Here is a 21033-nt window from a genome sequence, read left to right as displayed (position 1 = left end):
TAGATGGTGTCACCTGAGGGGCAGGACGCAGCGCTCACATGCTGGGTGCATATAGATGGTGTCACCTGAGGGGCCGGACGCAGCGCTCACATGCTGGGTGCATAAAGATGGTGTAACCTGACGGGCCGTACACAGCGCTCACGCGCTGGGTGCATATAGATGGTGTCACCTGAGGGGCCGGACACAGCGCTCACACGCTGGGTGCATATAGATGGTGTCACCTGAGGGGCAGGACGCAGCGCTCACATGCTGGGTGCATATAGATGGTGTCAACTGAGGGGTCTGATACAGCGCTCACATGCTGGGTGCATATAGATGTGTCACCTGAGGGGCCGGACGCAGCGCTCACACGGTGGGTGCATATAGATGGTGTCACCTGAGGGGCCGGACACAGCGCTCACACGGTGGGTGCATATAGATGGTGTCACCTGAGGGGCCGGACGTAGCGCTCACACGCTGGGTGCATATAGATGGTGTAACCTGAGGGGCCGGACACAGTGCTTGTACACGTGGCATGCATATAGATGGTGTAACCTGAGGGTCCGGACACAGCGCTCACACGCTGGGTGCATATAGCATACCCTCCAACTGTACCGAATTTGCCGGTACAGTACCGTTTTTTAACAGTCTGTACCGGCAAATTTAAGTTGTACCGAATGTACCGCATTTTATGACATTTCAGCAGACTCACAACTTCTTCCTGGCCCAGGCTCCCTGTGCTGCCTGGACCGACTGCCCCCCCGGCTGAGCTCTCCCCTCTCCTCACCCGTTCCCAAGAGTGCAATGCGCTGGCCGGTGTCGTGCGTCATGACGTCACGCGCCGGCACCGCGCACCCTGCGCAGTGCGCACTCATGGGAATGGAAAGGCGCAAATCTGCCTGAGTGAGGGGTCCGGTGGCCATCCCAGGCAGCGTCGGACACTGTGGGTGACCTGTGTGTGCCGCCGCTACCCCCTCCCAGCGCTCTGACCTGTACCGCCGTCTGATTCAGCTGTAGACACCGCTGCACGCTCAGGAACAAGGAGCTTGGTGAGTTCAAGTCTATTAAAAGGAATTATTCCTGGAAGCATGGGCTTTTTACTGGGCTCACCAGTGCGTGTCTGGATATGCTGATACTATTATGGAGTGTCTAGAAAGTGTAAGCTGTGGCCACAGATAATGCACAGGGCTGTAGGTGTATATGGGGAGCCGGTAGTGTGTGTAATAGCAGCATATGGGACATAGTTATATGACTGCAGTGTGAATTGTTTGCAGTGATGTGGGTCACAGGCTGCAGCTCTCTAGTCTACTAGAGTGTGACCAGCATGCCTTGCTGGGGCTTATAGTCCCACGCCAGCTGGGAGCCAGAGGAAAGGAGTCTTAGCCACACCCCCTTTTCCAGTGGTACACACCCCCTTTCCAAATGTGTACCGAATTCTTCCCCTCAAATGTTGGAGGGTATGATATAGATGGTGTCACCTGAGGGGCCGGACGCAGCGCTCACACGCTGGGTGCATATAGATGTGTCACCTGAGGGGCCGGACACAGCGCTCACATTCTGGGTGCATATAGATGGTGTCACCTGAGGGGCCGGACGCAGCGCTCACACGCTGGGTGCATATAGATGGTGTCACCTGAGGGGCCGGACACAGCGCTCACACTCTGGGTGCATATAGATGGTGTCACCTGAGGGGCCGGATGCAGCGCTCACACGCTGGGTGCATATAGATGGTGTAACCTGAGGGGCCGGATATAGCGCTCACACGCTGGGTGCATATAGATGGTGTAACCTGAGGGGCCGGATACAGTGCTCACACGCTGGGTGCATATAGATGGTGTCACCTGAGGGGCCGGACACAGCGCTCACACTCTGGGTGCATATAGATGGTGTCACCTGAGGGGCCGGATGCAGCGCTCACACGCTGGGTGCATATAGATGGTGTAACCTGAGGGGCCGGATATAGCGCTCACACGCTGGGTGCATATAGATGGTGTAACCTGAGGGGTCGGACGTAGCGCTCACACGCTGGGTGCATATAGATGGTGTAACCTGAGGGGCCGGATATAGCGCTCACACGCTGGGTGCATATAGATGGTGTCAACTGAGGGGCCGGATGCAGCGCTCACACGCTGGGTGCATATAGATGGTGTCACCTGAGGGGCCGGATGCAGCGCTCACATGCTGGGTGCATATAGATGGTGTGACCTGAGGGGCAGGACGCAGCGCTCACACGCTGGGTGCATATAGATGGTGTCAACTGAGGGGCCAGACACAGCGCTCACACTCTGGGTGCATATAGATGGTGTAACCTGAGGGGCCGGACGCAGCGCTCACACGCTGGGTGCATATAGATGGTGTCACCTGAGGGGCCGGACACAGCGCTCACATGCTGGGTGCATATAGATGGTGTGACCTGAGGGGCCGGACACAGCGCTTGTACACGTGGCATGCATATAGATGGTGTAACCTGAGGGGCCAGATGCAGCGCTCACACACTGGGTGCATATAGATGGTGTAACCTGAGGGGCCGGATATAGCGCTCACACGCTGGGTGCATATAGATGGTGTCGGGTTGGGATCATTTGGTCTATTGCATTATGGTAGAAAGTCATTAGGTCGAATCCATTAGGTCGACATGCTAAAAGGTCGACATGGGAAAAGGTCGACATGATTCTAGGTCGAAAGGTCATTAGTTCGACAGGTCATTAGTTCGACAAGGTCAATAGTTCGACATGGTCTATGTCGACATTCACAAGGTCGACATGGGGTTTTTCACTGTTTTTTTACCTGAATGTCAACACAGTCGACATGGACACAGTTTAAAGTGCACTGCATCCCCTCGCATCGCTCGCTGCGCTCGCGATGCGTCGGGCACGGTGCCTCGCTACGCTCGGCACACTATTTTATTCTCCCACCACGCCCTAGTGGATGGTAGGGCATGAAATACCGCCTGTCGGCACATGTTGGCTCAAAAAACAGTGAAAAACTCCATGTCGACCTTGTGAATGTCGACATAGACAATGTCGAACTAATGACTTTGTCGAACTAATGACCTGTCGAACTAATGACCTTTCGAACTAGAATCATGTCGACCTTTTCCCATGTCGACCTTTTAGAATGTCGACCTAATGGATTCGACCTAATGACTGTCGACCATAATGCAGTAGACCAAATGACCGCATCCCATGGTGTCACCTGAGGGGCCGGACGTAGCGCTCACACGCTGGGTGCATATAGATGGTGTAACCTGAGGGGCCAGATGCAGCGCTCACACGCTGGGTGCATATAGATGGCATCACCTGAGGGGCCGGACACAGCACATGTACACGTGGTGTGCATATAGATGGTGTCACCTGAGGGGCCGGACACAGCACTCATACGCTGGGGTGCATATACATGGCATCACCTGAGGGGTCGGACACAGCGCTTGTACACGTGGCATGCATATAGATGGCATCACCTGAGGGGTCTGACACATCGCTTGTACACATGGCGTGCATATAGATGGCCCCACCTGAGGGGCTGGACACAGCACATGTACACGTGGTGTGCATATAGATAATGTCACCTGAGGGGCCGGACACAACGCTCCTACACCTCCTCCTACACCTGGGGTGCATATAGATGGCCACATATGAGGGGCTGGACACAGCGCTCGTACACCTGGATGGCGTATAGATGGCCTCACCTGAGGGGCCGAACACATCGCTTGTACACGTGGTGTGCATATAGATGGCATCAACTAAGGGACAGGACACATTGATAACTTAAAGATAAATTTGTGGCTAAAATTGTGTGGACGTAGTTCTAGGCAAATTAAATAGATAAAATAGGTAAAATACCATACAAACACAGTCCACAATTCCATATGCTGTACACCACTGCCCAATGCAGCACAAAACAACTACTACACCTCTGAAGGGCACAATGCAGGCACCTACACCTCTGGGTGGCACAATGCAGGCACCTACACCTCTGGGTGGCACAACCCAGACACCTACTCCTCTGGGTGGCACAATGCAGGCACCTACACCTCTGGGTGACACAACCCAGACACCTACACCTCTGGAGGGCACAACCCAGACACCTACACCTCTGGGTGGCACAACCCAGACACCTACACCTCTGGGTGGCACAACCCAGACACCTACACCTCTGGGTGGCACAACCCAGACACCTACACCTCTGGGTGGCACAACCCAGACACCTCCACCTCTGGGTGGCACAACCCAGACACCTACACCTCTGGAGGGCACAACCCAGACACCTACTCCTCTGGGTGGCACAACCCAGACACCTACTCCTCTGGGTGGCACAACCCAGACACCTACACCTTTGGGTGGCACAATACAGAAACCTACACCTCTGGGTAGCACAACGCAGACACCTACACCTCAGGAGGGCACAACGCAGACACCTACACCTCTGGGTGGCACAACCCAGACACCTACACCTCTGCAGGACACACGCAGATACCTACACATCTGGGTGGCACAATGCAGACACCTACACCTCTGACAGTGACTCCCATGGCAGCGAGATGTTTCTGCACCCTCTGCTAATAATCACGTTGCCTGCTCTGCAAAAGATTGAGAAGGGAGGAGAAGTTGCCCATAGCAACCGAGGAGCATCACGGTAAAATTTATCAAGTATATTATATAAAATAAGTGGCTGCTGATTGGTTGCTTCTCTTCCCCTATCACTGCTTCATACATCTACCCCACACATTGTGCAGCGCTGTAAGGCTGGACTGCTGCAGCTATGGCGGTAATGTTCCCCTGTGACGTCATCCAAACGGATCTCAGGTGAGACCACGTCTGTTATCACGTCTCTCTCTTCTGCGTCCTATCAGTCCATCCACGTACAGTGAGACATGCCACGGGTACATGGATCTGGGAGGCTCAGCCCGGTTGGTGGAATTACAATAGCTATTGACCATTAACCCTCTATTAATTCTGAATACGTCTTACGGACTGCAGTCCATGCACACACAAGGAACACATTGATTTTTCAACCAGCAATGTTTACGCTGGTCATCACGGTAAACTCACAGTTGTACAGGATACAGAAACGGAGATCTGGAGGACCCGTGATGGGCAACACAGAGCCCTCCTGGGGTGCACCCGTGGCCCCGCCTCCGTTCTGCTGGATTTGGTGTAATTGGATTTATTATCCATTATTTTACAAATGCTGGCTAATAGGTTATTACAGTTAGGTACTTGTGTACTAGTACGGCGCCCATCGCATACCATATCGCATGCGATGCGATGCAATATCGGCCGATGTTCTACAATGTCATACAATTTTAAAATTGTATGGCATTGTATATGGCATACAATGCGATTATAAATTGTATAAAGCACCCTAATGGGTGCTTACAATGCTTAAATGCACCCCCACGCCACCCCACAAGTATAAACGTGAACCCGAAGCATGGTAAAATCAACTCCACGCCGATAGTGGGGGTATGAAAAGGTCCTAGGATGCGTACCGCCGCCCCTCGTGGGCTCACTGCGCTCGCCACGGCCGCTCGGTCAACTAATTATCGTGGGCTCCGTGCTAGTACACAAGTACCTACAGTTATTCTTCCCAGCACTGCGAGTACCTAAATAGGCAAAGAGGGAGCAGGGGGTAAGTGGATGCGTTCCTAGCTCTCTTATAAGAATCCTATAACGCACTGTAATATGACAGACTGAAAGCAGATCAAGCAAAATCGCAGTGCGCCATTTCATTAATTACAGCCCGGAACATCCCGTCGCCGCAGACCAAGCCCCCCGGCTCCTCGCATGACCTGCAATTCCATTTACAAATAATCTGTATGACTTGCATTCGCTCGCTGTAACTGCTGGCTGACCTATATGGGAAAATATGTATTCCAAGGCTGCGGTGTAATGTATTAAAATGGTAAATACTCCCGGGAGTCATCAGGGACTATTTGCTGCTCTCCAAATCCGAACCTGAAGATTTGCTTTTTTATTTTGCTACATAAGCAGGAAAAGCCGAGCAGCGAGCGGCCTCAGAGGATCACGTGGAGCAGGAGTTATTCCAGGCGTCTGCGAGGCCAGTGTGTATTTAATGAGTGGTTACTAAGCCGCTTACATCTCTAAAGACTTCTGAGATAAGCTATTATTAAACGTTACCAAGAGCAGAAAATGTTACCAAATGTTCCGACCCCCCCCTCCCCCCCAACAGAATGACATGTGGTGAATCGCTGCGGGCTGGTCATGACGTTGGCCAGCTAACGGGGCGCACTGTGACCATATTCTTATCGTGTTACAAAGCTACAGCTTGTAAATGATGTAATATAAGAAATATGTCCGAATCATTGTTACATGTTTATTTCTAAATGTAAGGCCTAGCGCCGCAGGGCCTAAATCACTGGATCGGTGACACGTGCAGTATTTGGAACGCTGAACCGTCCGCGGAGAAGCGAAGCTGCACTAAACGCTGGCGCGGCCAATGGGGGGGGGTCAATACCGGAGCCTGTACCGGTTCTATGTGTGGCTAAAATACTATGTAAATGGGATGCTTTCACTGGTGCACATATTAGTGGGTGCCCCAGAGCTTACAATCTGATCTGATACACATTTGCTCACATAAAGTACAAGCTCACATATGTTTGTCCATATATTTTATGATTGGAAGTCACAAGCACTGGTTTTGCCTATTACATTGACCATAGATACAGATGGAGCGCCACCCACTGGCGAGATGGCGCTGCATGTGACTGGGACGCACGCACGTCCCAGTTTCCGGGCGGCGGGGGATGCGAACTCTGCCCGTCTCCGCTTCAGGGAGATGGGCAGAGTTAGAGAGGGGGGGGGGGGGGGGGAGACAGGGAGGTGTACGCGTCCCCTTCCGGCAGCTGGCAATCTGACCACCAGACCCCCGCTGGATGGTAAGCACTCCATCTGTAATTTGAATTGGTTCTGGACCACCGACCCAAAGGCACCCCTGCAAGTGCTAGGGTGCCACGGCAGTTCGGGAACCGCTGCAATAACCCCATCATCGTGATTCTTGGGAGAATTTTTATGCATAAACTTAACTAGAGACTGCCCTGTTGCTGAGGTTCCAATGATTAATGACAAAGCAGTTAGGATTGGCATATTAGAGGTATAACATAATTACTATAGCACACAATGTAGTTACGTGCAATGTACACTACTGTACATCAACATTCAAGTAGTTATTTCAGGGTGGAACGCAGCTGCTGACTCCTCTCTCTCAGACTCATTTCCCGGGAGAAGTCCTTACTGACAGCGTTGCGTGAATGGAATCTGTTCTTAGGCCAAGAACGTTGGTGGGCACCGCTCCACCAACTCACGCGGAATGCCCGCACCGTGCCAGTGTACTTACTGGTCCTGACAGAACTTTGGAGCACTAAACTTTAATGTGTAACTTTTCTAATCCTCTCTTGATTATTCTGTTGATCTCATTTGATTAGGCGATATTCCGATCTGCTGCCAATTCATTTAAAAATGGATTGTTGGCAAAGTTCACCAAGAATGCAGCCTCGTCTCGTTAAGACCTGATAAAGATCTTAAGAGCTGGGTAGAATGTGAGCAAGTGATTTAGCTCCGTGTCCTTGAGCGTGGCCAGCAAACGGACCAATTATAATTTGACGGTATAAGTAGCGTCTATGGTTTTGAGGCAACAATATTGTTAACGAAAGGGGCAGATGGGCCAAATGGTTCTGCCGCTACATTCTATGTTTAGCGCTTGGGTTTTACTATGTTTACGTTCTATAGCTTAGACCAGAGGTTCCCAAACGCGGTCTTTAAAGCACCCTTACGGCCCAGGCTTTAAGGATACCATACTTTGCCACGGGTGACTGAGGGGCAGATTTATTAAGCTCGGTGAATTGATAAAGTGACTGGTCACCAGCCAATCAGCTCTTAACTGTGAATGTTAGAAGGGATATCCCTAGACCTGCCCCCTAACTCTTTTGCCCGAGCCTGGGGTCCACGAATATGGCTTCAATTGTACCCGTCCCGGCTGTAAGGGCGAATTAGGTCCGCCCAGACTCCGTTACAGGCAGGTCTTATGATGGGACAACGTATTCGTGGAAGCAGACCGGGAGCAAGAGGAAGTCTAACTACTCCCTGAATGGGCAAGCCCGGGGACCCCTCACGGGACGCTATCAGTGATAACGCACTGAGATGGTGTTGCGTAAAGGTGATAACTGCAACAATGCAGAGACGGTGGTATATAAACAACTGACAAATGGCAACAATGCACAAATGATGGTACACTAATAAAGATAATTGCAACAATGCAAAGACAGTGGTAATAGATAACTGACAAATGGCAACAATGCACAAATGATGGTATTAAAGAATAACATAACCTCTTCCCCCAACTCCCTATGCTGCACGGAGAAAGCCCCAAATGCAGATACCCACAAGGATACAGGAGTCACTGGAGGCAAGAGGACGGCAGGAAAAACAGAGGCACTTGGAACTCCGGAACAAAACAGGCTAAGGTAGTGCAGGACCAGGAACACCAATAAGCTGCTGGGCGCAGGATCATAGAGGCTATAACCGGCGTCTGTGCCCAGCAGATGCCGGCTATTTATTCAAAATCTCGCGCCCCCGGCGGCTGCTGACGTCAGCCGCACTGGGGGACGCTCGACGGGCGGAAGTCGGGGACGTTGCCGAGCAACGTTCCGACGCACAGCAGGAGGAATTGAAAGGCCGGAAGCTCGGGGCGTTGCTCGGCCTCAACCACGAAGCTCCCCCGGCGCACTGCACTAGTCGCCTGTCCCGGACCCATCAGCCACAGGATGGCGGCTGCTAACAGTGAAGTTACAGGCTTGGTTTGAAAAATGACAGGTATGAGCTGATTGGCCGGTGATAAAAACCAGAGACTTTATCACTTCACCGAGCTTAATTAGTACCTCGGTTAATTAACCATATGTGTTAAATATTGTATATACCTAAAACCTGGACCTTTGGGGTGCCTTCGGAACCTCTGCCTTATTATTATTTAACAGTTTCTTATATATACATATTACGCAGCGCTTTACAGAGAATATTTGTTCATTCACATCAGTCCCTGCCCCAGTTGAGCGTACAATCTATATTCCCTACCACATGTACACGCACACAGACATTCTAGGGTTAATTTGTTGGGAGTCAACTAACCTACCAGTATATTTTTGGATTGTGGGAGGAAACCGGAGTATTTGGAGGAAACCCACGCAAGCACGGGGAGAATATACAAACTCCGCAGTCAGGGCCGTGGTGGGAATTGAACCCATGACCTCAGCGCTGTGAGGCAGTAATGCTAACCACTACACCGTCTGTACCGCCCTTAGACTAAACAGACTCTTCAACTGCGTATTTGATTGTGCGAGCGCTTATCTATTTATATACAAGTTGGAATGGTTCCATTTCGCTATCTCGATTTGACAAAATGCAATGAACAACGGTATTTAAATAAAAAACCAACAGTGTCCTACTTACTGGAAGCATTCATTAAGTACATAATACATGGCGCTCCCATATAATTTGAGACCATCAGCTTGAAAAAGAATGTTTAAGCAAGCGTCAACGCCAGATTTCAGTGCCACGTGCTTTCTGGCTCATGCAGAATACCCAGCAGCTGGTAGCGGGCAGATAACTGGATGCAGCAGAACCTGGCGCTGACTCCGGTGGGACTTGTGTTGTGTCTCTGTACTTTCAGGTGAGTCACCTCCTAAGCTAGCAGGACATGAGCACACTGCCACTTGGGAATCTTAAGGTGCCCATACACTAGTAAGATTTATCTTCAGATCTGGCTGGTTGGAACAAAAACATGGCTATGGATGAGTGACAGTTGATCAGTTTTCCAGCATTTCCAAGCAAATGGTCAACTGTCATTTACTCTCATCCATAACCAGGTTTTTGGTCCAACCAGACAGATCTGCAGATAAATCTGTGTGTGTATGGCCTCCTAGACTCTACATCAGGCATTCCCAACCATAGTCCTCAAGGCACACCAACAGTGCAGGTTTTAGTGATATCCAGGCTTCAGCACAGATGGTTTAATCAGAATCACTTAGGTACTAATTAAGTCACCTGTGCTCAAGCCTGGATATCCCTAAAACCTGCACTGTTGGTGTGCCTTGAGGACCGTGGTTTGAAATGCCTGCTCTACATGGAAGCTGAGCATTAATGCTGTAGACCAGCGGTGGGGAACCTCCGGCCCGCGGGCCGTATACGGCCCTCGCAGCCGGCACACCCTCCCGGCAGTTGTGCGGGGAGCCAAGTACAGGGGAAATCTCGTGAAAGCTACCGACCTCTCGCAAGATTTCCCCTGTACTTGACTCCCTGCACAGCTGCCGGCATGTGCACAGTGTACCTTGCGCAGCCTTTTGATAACCGGTAGGGCTGATCATTCGCAGCCCTGCGTAAGAGTCTGAATCAGACCCATAGTCCATGTATATTATTTTATTGAAGCCTAAATAAGCCCATTCAGCGGCCAACTCTGGGTCAGGCAGACAAGGTCTCTGAGCAAAACGATGCAGTGCTGAATACGGTGGTCCATGTTTACCACCATCGTAACCAAATAAACACTACGAGCCTACTGTAGGTCAAGGCGGACAGCAGCCAAAATAGAGTCCAGTGAAAATGTTTAATCAAGGTAGGTGGTGGAAAGTTGGGGTTAAAGATGGATGGAGAGTAGCGAGTTCACAATGCAGCCTGGGACGGAACAGGAAAGCACTGACAGACCAAGGAACTTGCATTGCGGCCCATCGTATTCATTCTCCATTGCGGGAACAAGGCGGTCATTAGCAGACAGACGTATCACTACGACTTGGTCCCACCGGAAACCACATTGCCTGAGATCCCCAAACAAAGGAACTTTTCACAACGCAGCGCAGAATTGTGTGACCTACATATCCCGCAGCCCGATCACACTTGCTCCTGCGGCTGGGTACCAGGTAACTCTATACGCCGCTCCTGTGATGCAGAACAGACAGGCATTGTACACCTGTGCCACTTACACAAAGGACCCTTGAACCGTGCTCCGTTTGACTGTGAATGGAGTAAAAGAGGTCCTTTGCTTGCATTAACAATTTATGGCCCTGTCCCCTATGTATTTTTAATATTATTTCCATGTTGCTACCCATTGCTGGCTAATTAGTTCCCGGAACTCTTTACAGTGTTTCAGAGGGTGAAATGTAAGATGATCTTATTTAATGATGAGTTTTTCCCCTTGATGGAGAAATTAGCTGCGCTCGCTTATCTGCTTGATTGCGGATTGATGGTAGTGAAAAGCCGGGACGATACAGACAGGCACAAAGGTGGCAACTGTGGAGCATCGAGCACCCGGCGCGGGCATGCTCAGCCTTGTAGTCCCACAGCAACTGGATTAGTCACAAGCCGCCTGCTCTTGATGGAGTGTATGCTTCACTGTCTTATCGTGTCGGCCTCTGCACTCAGGGACTCCACATGACGCCTTGGCCTCTGTGCTCAGTGACCGGTGCATGCTCAGGCTGCCGGCAGAATCCGCCTCTCATTGCTATACTGCAGCCACCAGCATCGCGCAGGATGTACCTGCAGGTGATAAGTAGACCGGGCAGTACAGGTACATAAGAGGTGCACTGTGCAGCGTTAACCTACATACAATAAAGGCCGCCATCTCCCCCAGAGAACCGTCCCCGGTGACTGCATTCCCCTAGCTATTGCACCAACCACCCAACCGCTGCCCCAGCTGTGCACAGGCAGCAGCCGCCGCTGTAATACTTCCCGTTTCCAGGCAAATTTACAAGAACCCAAGAGGCGGCACATACGACAGTGACCTTGTATTTAACAAAAGCTGCGGAAAATGAGAAATACGGGCTAAATAAAGGCGCTTAAATGAGTGAATCCTGGGAGAGTATCTGTACAATTGTTTTTGTATAATTAGCAGTCTGGTTCCCGGAGCCCACAGACGGCTTTGAGTTGCCAACATGATTAGTGACAGCAGACAGCATAGCCAGCTGCCACTGGCAGGAGATCGCATCCTTCACAGCCGGGCGGAGGGGAAAATAATACTCTGACAACACTTAATGGACACGGGATGAATAAGCAGGGTAGAACGCATCAATGCATTACCCACCCTGATACAAAGATGGTTTTGCGGCAGGTCATCGTCTCGGGATATTTAACGGCATATTCGCAGCAGCAGCAGAAATAAACAGCATCGCAGACTAGCCCGTGCCTTCTGGGCATACATCATAAGTGAGGACACTGAGCAGTGATTGGACACTGACTGCAAATAGTTCAATGGGATTCTACGGACGTCAGTGTATCGCAGGTCTACCAATTGCAGCGATTACTACAGACGCCCTTCTTGGCTAACTGCCCACAAGTTCCTGGAGACACTGAAGTCACCAACTAGGACACAGAAGGAGGCATTGAAGGCGGATTTTGGCAAAACAGATCCGCCTTGAAAACCAGTAGACTCTGCTTTGTCGGAAACGGATGTAGCTTGTTGAATTCACGGCCGTTTCTCGGCAATCAACGGTCATTTTTGACGGCACGCTCCCTTTTTGCCATTCGACAGGCGGAACATTGATTTCCACCTGTCGAGTTTCAGGCAAGCTGGCCGAAAACAGGGAGGGGGGGGGGGGGGTTTATTGAATACCCCCTTAGTTGGGCAAGAATACAATTGCCAGAGGTTCTCCGTGACTTCCGTGCTTAACTGTATGTATGGTATACTATGGCTTGAGATGGTCTCCTGTTATTGGCCAAACACGTCAACCTTATCTGAAATGTTTTGTACCTTCTGGAACACTTGTCTGCAGCAGGAGCGTGCCATTTGGCTTACGCAGGGGTGTCCAATCACTTTTGTCTAAATTGTGTACTGCCTAAGTCAGTGGTGGCCAACCCGGTCTTCGAGATCTACCAACGGTCAACGTTTTCCAGATAGCCCAGCTGGTGCACAGCTGTATTCATTACTAACTGTCACATTTTTCAAACCCGCTGCATTCATTCCTACTATAGATCCACAGGTGGCCTGAGACACTTGGACTGTTAGATCTTGAGGACAGGTTTGGCCACCCCTGGTCGAAGTCACTAATAGATTCAGCACACAAACCCTCTCACAGGAAGAGAAGGCAAGCAATAATTGGTTCTTGTCTGGGTACAATAGAGGTGAGCAAAAGACAAGTGACGTTTTCCTTCCTTTGAAAGAGTCAGCAACGGGCAGGCAAAAGGCGTCAGTGGAACACGGCAGCAGCAGTAGTCAGTTCAAGGGCTTTTAAGTGTAAACCGGAACTCATTTGTTTTACTTGATGTTTACATGGAGAGTTGGTGGCCACCTTAAGTTAACTTTGCCTGAGCATAAGGAAAAAGTTAACTTAAGGTGGCCACCACTGAAAGAAAAGACATCCCAATGGGGAGCAGGGAGGAATGTGCTAAGCTACCTTTCTGATCTCTGCATGGGGAAATTAGAGAGACCTTTGACAAAGTCCACCATAGCTGAGAGATTTAGAGTTTGGACTATATGCTTTAACACAATAAAACGTTGCTTTAATCCTTGTACAATATACGAACTACTTGGGGTTCACCATTTCCCTGCTATTGCACAGCTGAGATCAAGTAACTACTGGTATTTCTTAGACTCACTAGCACCTGGCGTAGGGCTTATATGGCGCCTCCTGGCAAACGGTCTTCCCCGGAATGAAAAAGTAATGCAGTAGTAGTCTTCCCCTTCTGGAAGCAGCCATGATGAGAACTCTCCGGGGTGGCCGTGTTGACAGAAAGCAAATAGAATTACATTTGCCTATCTGATGTAGCCAGGGTGACGTACTAGCTGTGTGTGTCTGACATGCCATGTTGGGTGAAGTCCTATGAGCGGAAGGGGTGCTATTGGCTCAGCCACCCGCACCCAGACCATTCAGCCGCCGCTCCATGCCCAATATGGGATACAGGAAATGTTTTACAGTCACACTATTGTAACGTGTCTGAGGTCCACGATCTGTACACACGGTCACTGTAGGAAGTGTAAAATATTATCTTAACCTTTCCTTAATCTACGTGTCTCTGGCGGAGTATTGCTTGTAAATTATGTGTATATTTAAGACGCTGGATATCCGCTCCTCATAATACGGGTGGCTTACACATCCTGCTAATCCATAGGCAAATAAAAAGGCAAATCTCGATCGCCTGCACTCTCATAACATCCAGCAACTCCTGTAAAAATCAGGGATGGCGACAGATTTACGGAAAAAAATAAATAAAATCGCTTTGCTTGTGAAACAGGATGCCAGCCCTGTCAGGTCAGACGCCCGGGTTTCCCTAATAAAATACCAATGGGTAGGTTCCCTCCTGGTTTCTGCACAGCAAGCTTTGCTGGACAGATCAGATGTACCTGGATATATAGAAGAGATCCTTCTGTTCTGTATCACCAGAACCTACTCTACATCCAGGTGATGCAGGTGTCAGCCAGATGCACAACCAAAGGTTTGCAATAGTGAGGGGGCTTAAATGAGTCTGAAAAAGGTCGACACATGCAATAGGTAGACAAAGGTTGACGCAAGTTTTTCACAAATAAAATGACTTTGTTTCATCAAGATTATCTATTAACCAGATGCATTTGTTTAACAACTACGGAAGCAATGTCCACGTACTAAGGTCACTTTGTGGCAACGTAGGGACCAGTAGCCTCTGTGTGGTTTAAATTAGTCCTTATCCCATGTCCAAACTCTGTACCAACTATAAAAGCTGGACAGAATTTGTGGGCTGCGTGCAAAAGCAGACAGTATTTACCTTGCATGCAAAAATGTCAAAGGTTGACGCACATCTTGCCTCGCCTCTTGGTTCGTGCTTGACACAGTTACTAGATTTGCCCCCGACTCGGAATCAGCATATCCGGGACCTTTGTTTTCTGCTTAGCCAATGAATGAGATCTGTTGGATAGCAGCAGATACCAAGTTCTTCAATCTTGTGCGCTCCAAGTCATTAGGTTTCCCCCGTGTGACGTTCTCTACCAGTTGCAAATGACACAGCGGTTCCATAGTGCTGGTAGCTATGGCTGCATTGACCTAATGCCTGCAATATAATAGGCAGGAAGCCGGCAGGGGGTGAGCAATGACACGGAGCGCGATGGATACTCTATATAGGGGCTATATGGAAACATGTAATGCGATGATTGGTAGGTGCACACGAACGTGACATTTACAGGAAGCTGCATTATATATTAGAAGACGTGGCATAACCAGCCTCAGCCACTGCAAACCCCAGCTCACACATTGGGTGATATCCAACTCTGCTGACAGCTGCCAGGCGCCCAAATGAGCAATTCAATTGTTATTGTGTTGCGGCGTAGCATTTCAGCTCGCGCTCCCCCCTACAGCAGTGGCGAGCTGGAGAGAGCAAAAAGCGACCTGTTGGGTACAGAAATGGCACTTTTTGCATCACGCCCATTAGTTTTGCCAGGTTTAGCTTCTACGGCTAAACCACTTATAGGCACGATTGGCGCAATAAAAAAAAAGAACAATTGAATATCACCTTGCGATCTCTAGTTACTCTAGATTAAGCACGATGTACCAATTGAATATCACCCTTTAATATAAAGGTTTCTTTAATAATCAGAGATCTGGTTCTTCCCTGTGTATGCAAAAGTGAAAATGATGGGTGCACCGCACTCATTGTAAGTGCAGGTGAAGGTCAAGCATATAAAAAAGGTATCACTAACATACAGGAAGTCTCTAAAATAAATAAAGGTGCCCATACACTACACTAACAAAAACATGGCTATGGATGAGTGACAGTTTGTCAGTTTTCCAGCATTTCCAAGCAAATGGTCAACTGTCATTTGCTCTCATCCATAACCATGTTTTTGTTCCAACCAGACAGACTTGCAGATAAATCTGCGTGTGTATGGCCACCTTTAGACTTAGGCCTGGTACACACCAGAACGATTAGGGCACGATTAGGGCAAATTTCGACGGTTGTAACGACGGTTGTGCCTGAATTGGTGCACAATCGTTTGTATTTTACTCACGATCCTGATCGTTTGCGATTGGATGCGCGCTCCCGGCACGTCGTATGTCGCATTGGAGATTTTGCCTCCTGCAGCAGAATCAGCCGATCCGACCGCTGATTGTGTGCTGATTTTATGCACATCGTTAGCACATTGTGTGCGCTTACGTCGTCGCGACCATCCATCCGATCCGGGTTGTTTACGCCAGAGATCCAGGACACTCCCACCGCAGCCATATTGGAGCCTCGTGGATGCAGCAGAGATCACACGACGTCTGCTCCAGCGTGCACCGGACTGCAGGTATGTTTCTGTCAGGCCACTGCAGTCCACCCTACCCCCCCGTGTACCCGCTGCCCACCAATGTGTTTTGCGATCAGGCCACTGCAGTCCACCCTACCCCCCCGTGTACCTGCTGCCCACCAATGTGTATTGCTATCAGGCCACTGCAGTCCACCCTACCCCCCCGTGTACCCGCTGCCCACCAATGTGTATTGCGATCAGGCCACTGCAGTCCACCCTACCCCCCCGTGTACCCGCTGCCCACCAATGTGTATTGCTATCAGGCAGGTTTTTTATACTCTGTATAATATTGAACCAATTTGGTATGCAAATGAACCCTAGGGAAGCCAGGTATAAAAATGGCACCCACAGACCACAATGGACACCTTGACAAAGCAGTCAGTAGGCACTGCGAAACGCGTTGGTGACCACCCTATCTTTGGACCCCAATCACCTGAGGACTCTAACACTTTGTTTCTAAGGGACTGCCCTACCTGCTGAATCACCTGATCGGATATTTACCACCTTGAAAGTCTCCAGCCACACAAAATACAGTCGGACACCTGAACACTCGCAGTAGTGGGACTCCTGATAGGCTAATTCCATCGATGCCATCAGTTGTAGTCCATGATAATACCTTCAGGATACCACCAAGTGGCAAATAAGGACTTTCCAGTTCTCTCCAAGGATCAGAGCGGGTTAAATTCTACCTCCAAATTGGTGATTATAAATATTGGGTCCACCAATACATCATTATTTAAAATCTGCACATGCCAATGGTTCATTTTTTAATGTATAATTTATGTTTTTATTATCGTGTACAATAAATTTTTCATTGTAATTTACAGCGCTGCTTTACCTTTTATTGTTGTTTTTTCTTGTATAATTGGGAGCTGACTACTCCCTTAAGCAGCTGCTGTGTTGATTAAATCACTCTTGGTAGGCGCTCCATACCAACCTAGGTTGGCTTTGTTGTTCAGTATTGCTATCAGGCCACTGCAGTCCACCCCACCACCCTGTGTACCCGCTGCCCACCAATGTGTATTGCCATCAGGCCACTGCAGTCCACCCTACCCCCCCGTGTACCCGCTGCCCACCAATGTGTATTGCTATCAGGCCACTGCAGTCCACCCCACCACCCTGTGTACCCGCTGCCCACCAATGTGTATTGCGATCAGGCCACTGCAGTCCACCCCACCACCCTGTGTACCCGCTGCCCACCAATGTGTATTGCGATCAGGCCACTGCAGTCCACCCTACCCCCCCGTGTACCCGCTGCCCACCAATGTGTATTGCTATCAGGCCACTGCAGTCCACCCTACCCCCCCGTGTACCCGCTGCCCACCAATGGCAAAGGCCCCAAATGCATTATGCCACCACAGCCCACTATGCTCCCCTGCGGCCTACTCACTACACAGTATGCCACCACAGGCCACCCCACCCCCCTGCGGCCTACCCACTACCCAAAGCATAATGTTACCATCCAGCTGCCCTTTTGCAGGTGATGTTCTCCCACCCCAGGATTTAAAAAAGTTTTGTAAACAAAATATTATAATAATATTTATTAAAATTTGTTTAATAATTTTGAAACCAAACATGTATTCTTAATAATAATATACAGTGTATTGAAACATATTTACATATACTGTTTATATGAAGACAACTTGTTTTGTCAAAAAGTATGTACATAGGTTTTTTCAAAATCTATTCATTTTTTACAGAAATGGCCCAGGCGATTGCCAAGGAACACGAATTTATAGAGGCGTTCCTTGAGAAATATAGGGAGCTGGACTGCCTTTGGAAAACTAAATCGAAGGAGTACAGCAATAAAATTAAAAGAGCTCAAGCGCTTCAGGAGCTGGCCCAATTCAGCAAGAGCTACAATCCCGAGGCTGATGCGGACTGGGTCCGAAAAAAAATACAGAACTTGAGGACCGTGTTCCTTAAAGAACACAAGAAAATTCAATCGTCCAAATGGTCCGGTGCAGGAACTGCAGATGTATACGAGACGTCTTTATGGTACTACAACCTGCTGACCTTCACGTTGAGCCATGAGGTGCCAAGGTCGGGACTCTACCTAATGGTGGAGAGTGAGGCAGACAATGTGTTTGTGGGCCTGGATGAAAGTTCCCAGCCGTTGTCGGTAAGTACTGGTCCAATGTGTATACACCCCTTCCTCCTTTGTTTGTTTTAGGCTCCTATAGAGCATTCCTTTGCGGTCCCATCATTTTTTAAATGTGGTCTTCCTGCCAGGGGACAGCACCAACGCCATTAAAGTACTCCTTATATTGGTCCCTGACCTGTTTGGCTCTTGCTGTCCCCCGGTACTGCTGGGCCGGCGTCTCCAGGGACACGATTGGTGCAACCTCCCTAGGCTCGTCTGGGTCCTCCTGTGGTGCTGGTCCTGCCGGCCGATGGGCCCTTTCTTTGCGCCGAAGTAGATTGTGCAGGACACAGCACGCCATGACGGCCCAGTCGATTTTATCCAGCCGCAGGTTGATGGCTGTGTGGAAAATGCGGAATCTACTAGCCATAATTCCAAATGCACTTTCCACAAGCCGCCGTGCCCTGGAGAGCCTGTAATTGAAGACCCGTTTGTCGTGGTCAAGACCACGTTTGGCATAGGGCTTCATGATGTGTTCATGAAGCCCAAATGCCTCGTCCGCCACAAAAACAAAGTTCAGCCCATGCTTCGTTTCTTTGACTGTGGGCAAGTGCAGGGTGTTGGAGGCGAGCCTCTGGTAGAACTTTGTGTCCTTCAAAGTTCCACCATCTGAAGCCCGCCCATTCCTGCCGACATCCACAAAGATGAATTCATAGTTCGCATTTACCACAGCCATCAGCACAATACTGAAGTACCCCTTGTAGTTGAAGTAGTAGGAACCACTGTGGGGTGGCTGATTGATGCGGACGTGTTTCCCATCAATGGCTCCTCCACAATTAGGGAAGTTCCACGCCTCGTCGAATTCAGCAGCGATGTTTTGCCACTCCTGCACGGTGTTGGGGAACTGGAACAAAAAAGAAAAGGAGATGTTAACTAATTGTTGTTATTTTCTTTTCAACAGACAACAAGCACAGAGAAAGAGGTTGGCCACACCTCAACCCCTACCCCAACCCCATCGCCAACCCCTGAGCCACCTGCAATTGACTCATCTGGAACAATCTGTGGAGTGCCAGAAACCCCCACCCCGCCACAACTATTCTCAAAAAAGAAAAAACGCAGGACCAAGACAGTCCCTGACCCAGACCCGGATGATGATATATTTATACTTGGCCTTCTGACAATTCAAACCAAATTAGTTGGACTTCTCCCATGGCAGGAGACGCCATCTACTAGTAGTGCCGTACCCTCACCAGCACTTGCCTCATTGCCTGAAACCACCCCACCGAGTGCGCAATCCTGTACCCAACCGGCTACACCTCCTCGCTACAGTCACCTGTATACATCATTGTTGAGTGACAGCACGGACCAAGACGAAACACCGGTTTTACAAGATTTATAAGCACATTCCATACAATTATTTCAAAGTTGGCATGGAGTAGTATGGCACACGGTGCTTGTCGTGGAGATAATGGCTATGGTGACCTGTTGCATACCGCAGAACAATGGGGCCGGGACCATTGCATCTGTGGTATGCAACAGGTAATCCTGATGGCCCTTTCATTATCTGCGCTACAAGCACCGTCTGTCATACTGCTCCATACCACAAGGCAATGAGGCATTGGTTTGGTTTTATGTTAATACTTGTTAGGGCACTTTGCCTAGGTTTTATATATTATGTGTGTTTTTGCTATAGGTCCATGCATGGAGCAGTATGGCACATGGTGCATGTTGCGCAGACAAAGAAAGGACCTTCATGATACTGTGGCGCACAGTGCAGAGTAATGGGGCCGGGACCAATGCTTCTGTACTAGGTGCCATGCATGCATGAGGGTGCTTTCATTGTCTGCGCTACATGTGCCGTCTGCCATACTGCCCCTTACCGCATTGCAAACTTCATTAACATTTTATAGCAATATTTTAAAAAAACACAAAGCACTTTTTTAAATTATGTGTACTCAATGTGCAGTATGGCACATGGTACATGTGGTGCAGACAAAGGACAGGGCCACGTGGCGCATAGTGCATATCAATGGGGCCGGGACTATTGCATCTGCACTATGCGCCACGTGAGGTGGAGGGCACATGCATTATCTGCGCTACAAGCACCATGTGGCATACTGATCTCTACCTCATGGCAGACCAAAGCCATTACAATTGTTTTTTTGGGGGGGGTATTTGCATTACTGTTTTTGCACTTTTTATATTTATACTTGAAAAAATACATTTATAAGTATTTGTGAATCTGACGGTTAAATTATTTAAATAAAAAAAAAAGGGATTTTTGTAAGAACTTACCGTTCGAATCCCTTTCTCTGATATGGTCCTGGTGACACAGCTCAACACTGGGATGTAGGAGGGTCCGAAGGAGCCAGGCACCTATCCTAAAGCTTTAGAGGGTAGGCTCCTCCCCTACTGCATCCCTGGACTCTTCAGTTCAACTTTCAAAGCCACTGGAATACATTAACTCAGTACAAACACCTGCACATTATCTGCACATTTTATAACAGAAACTGTTAACTTTTAACCATTTTAACATGAACATCATGAAATTCTGGCATACTTACTGAGCGTAAGGGAGGGATCGCTGTGTCACCAGGACCATATCAGAGAAAGGGATTCGAACGGTAAGTTCTTACAAAAATCCCTTTTTCTCTTTCAATGGTCCTGGTGACACAGCTCAACACTGGGACGTTCCAGAGCCGGTCCTTTGGGAGGGT

At 49.3% G+C, this 21033-nt stretch overlaps 1 protein-coding gene across 2 annotated transcripts in view; it reads right to left on the bottom strand.

The window, feature by feature from the left end:
- LCLAT1 (lysocardiolipin acyltransferase 1) overlaps nt 1-21033 on the bottom strand; it is a 122734-nt gene that overhangs the window by 27014 nt on the left and 74687 nt on the right. Inside the window, exon 3 of one of the 2 annotated variants that reach the window (XM_083175502.1) lies at nt 17819-19220. The exons of the other annotated variant lie outside the window; for it this stretch is intronic. Coding sequence (XP_083031628.1) covers nt 18444-19220 — 777 coding nt within the window. The 3' untranslated portion in view covers nt 17819-18443. Of the gene's footprint in view, nt 1-17818; nt 19221-21033 lie in introns of those variants that run through there. 2 annotated transcript variants of the gene reach the window in all.

The sequence above is a fragment of the Crinia signifera genome, chromosome 3 (genome assembly GCF_055691185.1).
Source record: "Crinia signifera chromosome 3, ASM5569118v1, whole genome shotgun sequence".
Classification (NCBI taxonomy): Eukaryota; Metazoa; Chordata; class Amphibia; order Anura; family Myobatrachidae; genus Crinia; species Crinia signifera.
Note: the sequence above shows the minus strand (reverse complement) of the source record. Positions and strands in the feature narration are given on the sequence as shown.